This window comes from Microtus ochrogaster, unplaced genomic scaffold (genome assembly GCF_000317375.1).
Source record: "Microtus ochrogaster isolate Prairie Vole_2 unplaced genomic scaffold, MicOch1.0 UNK27, whole genome shotgun sequence".
Lineage (NCBI taxonomy): Eukaryota > Metazoa > Chordata > Mammalia > Rodentia > Cricetidae > Microtus > Microtus ochrogaster.
Window position 1 is genome coordinate 2,528,373 of NW_004949125.1, and position 10,238 is coordinate 2,538,610.

Genomic DNA, 10,238 nt, shown 5'->3' on the forward strand with positions numbered 1-10,238 from the left:
TTGTGGCACGCAGGCATACATGCAGCTAGAACACTCATATACATAAATAAACCTTCAAAAAAAAAGAACACCAGAATGACTAAGTAATATCAAATAAAAGTGTATTTTAGAACAAGACATCTTCCTGGAGGGAGAAAGGAATACTTGGTAACAATGATGATCAAGAAGGTAACAAAATAATCAAGACTATGTATGCACTCAGTAACAGTGCTAAAAATGTGTAAAGCAAAACCTGACAGAATTAAAAGAGGCAAAAGCGAATTCTGCATGTTCTAGTTGCAGATGTTAGCACCCATCTCTAGCAGAATGATGGAGAGAGCACATCTGAACTGCACAGAATCCCACCGGCGTGACTAACAGTTAACAGACTATCAGTACGTAGTATGTGTTTACTTCCTGGGAACACCACAGAGCTTCAGATTCATTTTCTTTCCATTGAAATGATAGAATGGGCTTTCCAACTAGAATGGAATCCAAGCAGAGATCCACAAGAAGGCCAAGCAGCGACCCTCAAATGTCTGGAGATGACTTTCTGAGTCATCACTGGATCAGAGTAGAAATCCCAAGAGAAATTTAGAATGATCCCTGACTACTGAGAAGCCCCAAAGCATCAGCCTGTGTGAGAATCTGTGTTTTCCGGGAGGTTTTATAGCTTTGAACAATGTTTCTACTGGAAAAGAGCAAGGTCTCAAATCGACCACCCAAGTGTCTACCCTGCAAAACAGGAACTGGCTGCAGATGACTGACCTGCCCAAAGGAAAAAGCAGGAAGCAAAGAACAGAAATCAATGAACCCAGGCTAGTGCCATGCATCAGCAAGTAAGGAAACCTGACCTCAGGCCTGATGAGCTGAACCCGAGCCCCTGGAATCCACACTGTGGAGAGAACCAGCTCCCAAAAGCTGTCTTCTGACGGCAGGTCCATACACACATGTACACAAAACAAACGCAACAAAGAACGAAAGAAGGGGGGATTCATGCAACAGGTAGGTTCTATGCAGGCTGATCAAGGGATGTATCGGCACTAAAAGAAGATACATTACTACAGACCCTATGACATTAAAAGTATGGGGAGGGGGCAGTGGCTGGAGAGATGGCTCGGTGCTTAAGAGCACTGGCTGCTCTTCCAGAGGACCTGAGTTTGGTTCTCAGCTCCCATGTGCTGGCTCACAATTATCTGTGACTCCATCTATCTCCGTGGAAGCTGATGCTTTCTTCTTCCCTAAGTGTGAACCAACATACACATGGGTGAAAGACCCATATACATGTAACAGGGGCTGGAGAGAGGGTCCAGCAGTTAAGAGTGCTCGCTGCTCCTTCAGAGGAGTCTTATTCTTTATTCACGTTAGCGTCCGTGATAAGAAGCGGTCTAGTCACAGCCTGGATGTATAACTGAGTAAGTATTGAGAAACCTGTGCCTCCAAAGTCATTCAGGAGTCAGCTGCCCTGAGGGAAACCTTTGTTACTATTTTCTGGTGATGATGTGACCCAACAGGGGACTCTACAAGACTAAAGTATCTTGCGCTATCTTCGCTGGTGGCTCAGCACCGGGCACGGCTGGCTGGATAGAGAAAGGCCTGCGTATAGCTGCTCCAACATGAACATTTCCTTCTGAGGCTCGAAGCTGCTGCGGGAGAACTCTGGATGTAGGACACCACAAATGGAATGGGAGGAGAGGTGAGCTCCGCTGTCTGTCACGTCAGCACCAGGTGACCTCCATAGATTATCTATTAAAACGCCTGAAGGCCCCAAGCTGAAGAAACGGAAGATAATTTAGGCTCAGGATACTTTGGTACAATTTCCAGAAGGATTGATACCCAGAGGCAAGACCTGAGCAAACCACATGCCAGAAAAATGGAGGAGGGGTTGAAGAAGCCTGAACAAACAGCTAGAGGCCAAGACGATGACTCAACAGAAAAAGGTGCCTGCCACCAAGCCTGACCACCTGAGTTCAATTCCCAGGACCTGACCTCAGTTCTGTCTGCTGTGCCACGCACACACCCAGACACATACAAGCAAAAGAGATAAAAGTAAAGCTCTAAAAAATGCTTTAATTAATGGAGTGGTGGTAGACATGACCAAGATGCACTGTTTTGATGCGTGTACAACTGTTGAAGAATAAACAATCATGTACTGAAACAAATGAGAATGGTTTGAAGTATATGCTGAAATCCCTAACCCTCGGAGAACAAGACAGGTACAGCAGAGGTGAAAGTCTCAGAAAAGCAGAGAGGTGGGGAGCCTTAGGGGCGAAGAAAGGTGCTGTGGGCAGGAGAATTGGGGATGACTTGGGAAAAAACCCCAGGGAGCTTCTCTGCCTCTTCCAGAAAGGCCTCACGCCTACTCCACAGCCCCCACTCGAGACAGGGACTCGGACTCACGCCTACTCCACAGTCCCCACTCGAGACAGGGACTCGGACTCATGCCTACTCCACGGCCCCCACTCGAGACAGGGACTCATATACTCTAGGCTGGCCTCCAACTTGCTATGTTGAATTCCTGATCATTCTCCTGCCTCCCATGTGCTGGGATTAAGGACGTGCACCATCCTATTTGGTTTAACTATGCTGGGGACACATCAGGGACACAGGGACTAGACTCAGGGATATAACGAAAGTGAGGTGGGGTCAGACTGAGCTTCCGGCCCCAATTCATGTCATGCCCTCAACCCATTAAAGCAGTCTGCCAACCCTGACTCCTCCAGTTCCTAGCTTCAGTAGGCCATCAAGGCCACCCCCACCCCTGCTTGCTGGACTCACAGAACTTCTCCAGTGACCTGTACCCCTGTCACTCTTTCTCTCCCTAGAGGTCGCTAGCCTAGAGTGGCCTCCCCTGAGCTCCTGGAGACCCTCAAGATACCAGCATCTTTAAGGACAGCACGGGGGTGAAGAAAGCTGTTCCTTTGACCATGGTAACCCCTCCTAGAAGGTGAAAGCCCAAGAGGGTAGCAGCCCCATTCTGTTCAGGTAAGGCCCTCCACCCCCACCACTGAGCCTCAGTCTCTCTGTCTTTTTGATGGGTCCACAGAACCCGTCTCACAGCCAGCGACACTCACCCATTAAGCTCTGCCGTTCCTCCTTCTTGCGGGCCTTCTGCTCAGCTTCCAGCTGCACCACAGACAGGGGCGGCCCCACAATAGGGCTGGGGAGGGCGCTGGCCGCAAAGCGAGCCAGTAGGCCCAGTCCACTCTCCTCCAGGCCCGGAGACAGGGCATGTTCCCCGGCACCCAGCCTATAGCTACCAAGGGTTTCCTCTTCGTCTTCTTCCTCCTCCTCCAGCTCCTCATCCTCATCCTCTTCTGAGCTGTCATCTGGCGTGCAGAAAACAAGGAACAAATCAAGATCCTGACCTGGGTGCGAGCTGCCCCCACCTCCTCCCACCGCCCACCCTGGCTCCAGTCTCTGTCCTCACCAAGGGTCGCTGGGGGAGGGTCCAGAACCAGCCCACAGTCCCACCTATGGCCCAGGGCCACACAGTAGCCTGTGTAGCCAGGAGTAGCCTGGGCAGCCTGGGGAAGGGAGAGGGGAGGCTCTGGGTGTCGGGATGGGCTTCTGGGAGGGCAGCACCAACATGCACCTGTGCTGTGGGCAGGGGACAGACACACAGACAGACAAAAACAGGAGACAGCGCTCGTCATGGTTCACACACGCGCACACACGCCCCGACATAGACATGGAGGCTGAGGAAGAGGAAAGAACAGAGAGGTAGAGGAAGGGAGAAGCGGAGAGAGAGCTGGGCTCAGCTGGGGGAATCTAGACAAGGAGCCTATAGCATTTTTGGACAGGAAGAGGTTGGGGGAGGTGGGGAGGGCTGTTGGCAGAAACCAGAATTTTCTCTCTCCTTCCTGGAGTCTAGGGGACCCTCGTAGCTTAGAATCTAGCACCCTCACGCTAGGGAGCCTCTCTGAGCCTGAGGTGACCCTCCAGCCCACCAGCCTGGTTAAGAGGGTCCACACAGGATCCCGTGTGACATGGCCTGGTGTGGTGGCACATGCCTGTGGTCCAAACACTGAGGCTGAGGCAGAATTGTGAGTTCAAGGTCACCCTGGGCAACACAGTGAGACCCAGTTTTAAAAAGAAAAAGAAACAGTGTCAGGATCTGGACTTTGAATGCTTGGGGGCAGGCAAACCAGCCCACGTGGAAATAGGGAGGTGAGACCCCCCCCCCGGCCAAGCCCTCAGGCAGCAGTGCAGGCTAAAGATGTCCAGTCCAGGTCTTACCCATGTCTCTGCTGGGTAACAGGACAACTTCACCCAGCAACTGGCCCTGCTGGCTCAAGGGCTGGCATCCCCCGCTAGGCTGGCAGTGGGGCTGACGGAAAACGGTGCAACCACCAGAGCTACTCCAGACGGGCAACCACATTCTCCACCCCAAAGTGAGGACTCCCTAAGGTACAGACTGGCTTATGACCTTCCAAGGGAAATGGCACCAAGGAGCGGGTGGCACCAGGTGTGAATGGGGCCCACATATCAAGACACACACCCTAGATGTGAGGGTTGGACACAGTCGTCAAACACTGCTCTTCCTGCTAAGGTCCACACCACCGCTTTGTTAGATGAACCAGTGGCTGCAGATGGTACCAGGACTGCCAGAGGGTAGAGGCCTACCTAACCTTGTCTATGGCAGAGAATCCTAGTTTCTGCCAGGCCAGCCAGCTTGGGAGGGGAGGTGGGAATTGCTAAAGGAGGGTCTGCATCGGGGCTGGATGGAGGGAAGCAGAGAAAGAGAGAGAGCAAGCGAGGGAAGTTGGTTAAGAGGTTGTGAGGTGGGAGGTGTTCCCAGAGTGATGGATGAAGCAGGCTGGGGATGCCAGCGGGGCAGGCAGGGGCAGGCAGGCAGTGCGCACTTGCGATCAATCACATTGCGACGTCACATGGTTCTGTCTCCGCCCCAGTGGGCCACAGCGGCAAAGCAGGCTAAAGTGTAGGCAGACTTTTCGGCAGCGCCTGGGTAACCCCCACATCAGGCCTCCCTGGAGAGTTGGCCAATTTGGGTAGGGTGGGCAAGGGATGGGGAGGGTGACTGGCTGGGATGGGAACTGGGAATTTCCCCTTTTCTAAAAACTTCCCCTCTGTCCTGGCTGCTCAGCTGTGGAGACTGGAAGTCCAGAACATTCTTCCCAGGAATCTCAGGCAGTAGGCATCACCATCGGGGAGGCGAGTTTGAGTCCCTGCTCTGGGGTTTCTGGGAGCCACAGTCAGATCCCAGAAAGACAGGAGCAGGTTGGTCTCAGCATTCTGATGCTGTAGAACATTCCAGAAGGCAGAGGCCCAGAATGGGTGCTTTTTTTTTCCCCAAGAGGGAAACTGGATTATCCTGAGGTCTCCTGTGGGCCTCACAAGTGGGGTGCCTGTCAAGACTCAGGCAGTGTCTAGTCTGACTGGGCCAGCATCTATGAGGACGGACAGGGAAAGCTGAGAGACCTTGAAGGGACAAGGGGTGTCAAGAACTTCTGGACCTGTCTATACTGGATCCACAGAGCTTGCTAGGGCAGAGGGGGAGAGAAATCCCAACAAAAATTCTCAAGGGAATGAAGGAGGAAAAGCAAAAACTTTAATGTCAATATATGTAATATTTTTACTATCCTGGCTCAGGAGGGCAAGGGGTTGGGTTCTTGACTTCCCAAAACCTGATCAAGGCCAAAGCGATGTGCTGCTGCCAGACCCGGTGGGGGCGGACCCCGAGGAGGGGGGATAAACAGAGAAGAGAAAAGGAAAACGTTTTTTGCCTACCTACGGAGCAACGAGCCAGGCTCGGACTCAAACTCAGTAACCCGCTACGCCGTCTGCCCTACTCCCAGCCTTCGCTTTGCGTCCAAGTGCAGCGTGAGAGCAAATGCGAGAGACCGAAACAGACACTCAAAGCATCATGGGTAGGGGTCAAGGGTTGGAGGGATGGTCAAGCTGCTGGGAGGAGAAAAGCAGACATACGAGAAAAGCCACGCCAATTAAGTGTTTAGTACCGAAGGGGCAGGGAGGCCCTAGTACCCAAACAGTCCTTTCTGGGCAGACCTCACCAGCTGGGTTTGCCTTGCATGGTAGGGGCAATCTGGGGAGCCCTCACCCCTCCAAATCCTGCCTGGGCTCGGGTCCCTTGATGCTGTCTAGGAGGACTAGGGATGCCTGCTTCTGTGTGGGCTGTGGTGGAGCAGGAGGAGCTCAAAAACTTTGGGGCTGGGACCCTGAGGTACCCACCCCAAGTCATGGGGAGGGGAGAAGGGACCAACCAGTCTCATCTGCAGAAGGCCAGGGTGAGGGGGGCTCTGACAGGAGACAGGTGACCTGTCTTTGTAGCCCAGGTTGTCTTGGCTTAGATATGACAGGAATGGCCCAAAGAGCACCAGGCTCCTTTGGTGCCATCATTCAGTTAACCCAAAATCCATCTCTGCCAATTGGGAAGGCAGGTGTGGGAGGAGAGGAGGTTGACCGGGAACTGAGGGAAGACTGGAAGAAAGGGGGAGGGTCCTGGCCCCAGGGGTGACTCTCCTATGACCTTCCTCCCCACATCTGGGGCCGTGCTCAGGGAACAGGTAGCATGTTGCTACCCGTCAGGGGATTTCCAAACTCTAGCTCTCAAGGGAATTTACCCTGAAGCAGACCCTAGCCAGGGGGTGATGGGCAGTCTCGCAGGGACATTTTCTGATTGAAGGGCCTGAGGGCTCTCGGATTTCTAACCGCAGGCTGCAACTCTGAAGTTGGAAAGTGGGAGCCAGCATGTTCTCTGGTGGTGGACCCCCAGGCTGAGCTGAGGCCAGACCTCAGCTCAGCAACCCCAAGGAAGACCATCTCTGACCCTCAACGTGGCAACCGAGCCAACGCTTGCAAAATTGAACAAGAAAAACAAAACAAAAACAAAAAAAAAAACCCAAAACCCCAAAAATCAATGAGAAGGCCAAAAGGCCTTGGTCCTGTACTGCCCACATGCCCTTCAAAACAGAAATATGTGTTAGCAGACAAGTACTGGTAAGATTTTGGTGTTTTTTTTCTTTAACCACTGGTGGGTAGTAGCAGAAGCTTCCAGAAAAAATAAAACACAGACAAGCAGCTTTAAAAGAAAAAAGAAAAAAAACAAAAAAAAAAAACAAAAACAGATAGATGAAACACTTGACTGTACACCTGAAAAATGGAATGGATGCCAAAGATACCAGGGAGTAACAGAAGAGCAGTCCCCCCATGTCTATGGCTTCTGGAGTGGGGAGGAGGAGCAGAAGAGAGGAGGGGAGGGAGGAAGGGATGGAGGGGAAACGGCAACCTAACGTCTCGTTAAGGACATAGCAAGAGAAACGAGGCACACAGTTTAGTTAAAAATGAACTCGGTATGTTTAATAAAGCTTGGTATTACCAAAATCGCGGTACAAACAGCAAGTCACACGCCCACACGAGAAGTCCGTTTTTACAAAATGCTCCCTGGGCAAGCCTCCGCCAGGCTCATGCCAAGAGAAAGCCCAGGCCGGCCTGGGGGTCTTGAGAGGACAAAGTTAGGCTTTGGGATTGGGGGAGGGGAGACCCTTGGGGAAGGGCCAGTGGGGTGCAGAGGGAGGAGGGTGAGAAATTCTGGGAGACTTAAAACGAGTCCATGTAAGAGCTCCTCCCTAAGGGCTGGCCAGTGGTGTTATCACAAGCTTAAGTAAAAATAAAAAGCGAACACAAAAATATATAGGCGGATAGGGCAGACTACGCTGCCGAAAACCTAGACGGCTACAGCCATCCCTGCTGTGCTGCACACTCTCTCGCACGCTCGCTTACTCGCTCTCTCCCACTCACGTTCGCTCTAAAAACATGGAAGGTTATTTTGTGTTTGGCGCTAGTAACCTTGATCAAAGGAATCCTCCTCGGAAGAGTCGCTGAAGGAGGAGCGGGCCTCTCGGAGCAGCAAACAGAAGGGCTGCTTCCTGCTGCTGGCCGCCTTGGGTTTCAAAGTCCGGGGGCCTGCCAGGCTCCTCTTGGTCAGCTTGGGGCCAGTGGCCGGCTTGCTGTTCTTGGCCACCATGCCACACAGGAGGGATGAGGTCAGTTTGGAGCTGGAGGGGCCTTGGGAAGACCACTCATTCTTCAAGAAGTCTTCATCTTCGTCTGAGTCCGTATCTGCAGTTAAAGTAGGTTTTATTTATTTTGTGTGGATGTATGTGCTGTGTGTGTCATGTGTGCATGTGTGTGGAGTACATATGCGTGTGTATGCATGAGGACGGGAACCAGGGGTCAACCTTGACCTTGGATCCTCAACTCCTGCCACCAAAAACAAACAACAAACAAAACTTACGTTTTTAATTTCTTTCATATGCATGTGTTTATGTGTGGGAACATGAGCATGCCAAGGAACACACGAGACAGCCTGAGGACAGCTTATGAGAGTCAGTCCTCTCCTACCTATGGGTCCCAAGGATTGAACTCAGGGAGCCAGGCTTGGTAGCAAGTGCCTTTTACCCATCTCACTGCCACTACCTTGTTTTTTCAAGACAGGAGTCTCTCAATGGGACCTGGGACTTGCCAGGTAGACCAGGCTGGCTGGCTGGAGAGCCCCGGGTGGCCCAGCGCTGGCATCACAAGCGTGCGCCATCACACTTGTCTTTTATGTGGGTGCTGGGGGCTACTGGATTCTCTCGCTTGAGCAGCAAGTGCTTCAGCCTCTGAGCATCTTCCCAGCCCTTAAAAGTCTCTTTGAGAACAGGTATGTTGTGGGCGCAAGGAGGAGCTCAGGTTGTCTTTTTATTCCTGTCGGTGGCCCTGAAAACTGAAATTGCTAGGACCAAACGCCAACTGTCCACAGGCCTGGGCATGTGTGACATCCCAGCTCTCCTCTGATCTGTCGTGAATGGCCTGGATTGCCCACTGAGGGGCAGTCCGGGCCCTTTCCTCTGCTGCCATCACCCACCTTGGGTACCGTCCACTTCTCCAACCGTTAGGTAGGAGGAGGGCTGGGGGCAATGACAGGCGAGCAAAATTCTGAGGAAGGACCCTACAATTTCTACTGGCCAGAGGCATGCAGTTCCTGTCCACCCTACACATGGGACACAGCTCGGTGGCTGACAAGGACCAATCCTATGTATCTCTCCCCAGATCCTTGCTCGACTTTACAGCAACAGCAAACTGAAATGGGCCGTAGGTGAGGACACTGACGACAATGAAATGATCTCTTCGTCACCCCATCCCTTTTTTCCATCATAGGGCCAGCTGACCGGCTTCCGCCAATGGCTTTCTCTAAGTCTCTGGTCTAAACACATGGTTGTGTTGACAGAGTTGGGAAGGCTCTTTGGTCCCTTCCAACTTCAAACCCAAACATACAACATCTTGAGCTATTTTACACTGATGCTGGGCTGTTGAGCAAGACAAGAAGAAAGGGCCCCACAGCCAAGGCAGTAATCCCTTGATCTGCTAAAAAACCTCCGCAGAACAAGATGAACACGGAAACGCAGCTCCAGCTTGGCAGTACCTAACATCTTCAAGTCCAAGAGAAAACACGCAGGGGCACGGGGTGTCTGCCCCTAAAGGCACTGGACTGATAAGACCCACTTTCACCACAACTAGGACCCCAACTTTAGGGTGGCCCACTAAGTGTGGTGGGGGGTGACAAACTCCACCAGACCACAGTCGGTAAACACCGCTACCCGCCGCACCATCAGCCCCCCTCATGTTCTAACTTGGTCCTTCCAAAGCCACAGATGCTGAGAGGTGACACCAACTGAGCCTCCCGTAAGAATGCACGTGAGATTCCTGTCCTCCAACCCCAACTGGAAAAGCAAGAAGCCACCACTCTCTTCCACTTCCACCACAAGTCTTCCTCAGTCTCCTCTCCTTGTGCCTGTTTGTGAGCTGGGACCTAAGTGATCACACCCTTTGGCTGTGAGGGGCACTTCTGCTAACACCACCGGACATGTCCCTGGTGCAGAAGGCCGAGGGGACGGGCAGGCCTCATGCCCGCTGGAACATCAGTCCTGGGCACCCACGGGTCAAAGACAAACAAAAATGCACATGATTTACGTGGCGCAGCAACTTAACCCTGAGGCAGGCACAGTGTCCACCTCCCTGCACAGGGACTCAAGGCCGCTCACACCCCAGGAAGACTGTGACAACGCCGGAACTCCAGACAAAGCTCGTGAATGCTGTGTGTTTAAAGTCTGTGCCTTAATCCCAGCACTCAGAAGACAGAGGCAGAGAGAGCGCTGTGAGTTCAAGGCCAGCCTGATCTACACAGTGAATTCTAGGCCCACAAAAGCTACATATGAGAGACACTGTCTCCCCCC

The 10,238-nt window shown here is 52.4% G+C and overlaps 1 protein-coding gene across 5 annotated transcripts in view; it reads right to left on the bottom strand.

Moving 5' to 3' along the window:
• Positions 1 to 10,238, bottom strand: part of Tnrc18 (trinucleotide repeat containing 18) — a 92,312-nt gene that overhangs the window by 24,149 nt on the left and 57,925 nt on the right. For 4 of the 5 annotated variants that reach the window (XM_013354073.2, XM_005368000.3, XM_013354070.2 and 1 more), the window contains 2 exons: positions 7,810 to 8,082; positions 3,054 to 3,308 (listed from right to left, as the gene is read on the bottom strand). In XM_013354073.2, the coding sequence (XP_013209527.1) occupies positions 3,054 to 3,308; positions 7,810 to 8,082 (528 nt within the window). Of the gene's footprint in view, positions 1 to 3,053; positions 3,309 to 7,190; positions 8,083 to 10,238 lie in introns of those variants that run through there. The other variant, XM_026789747.1, reaches the window with a different exon arrangement.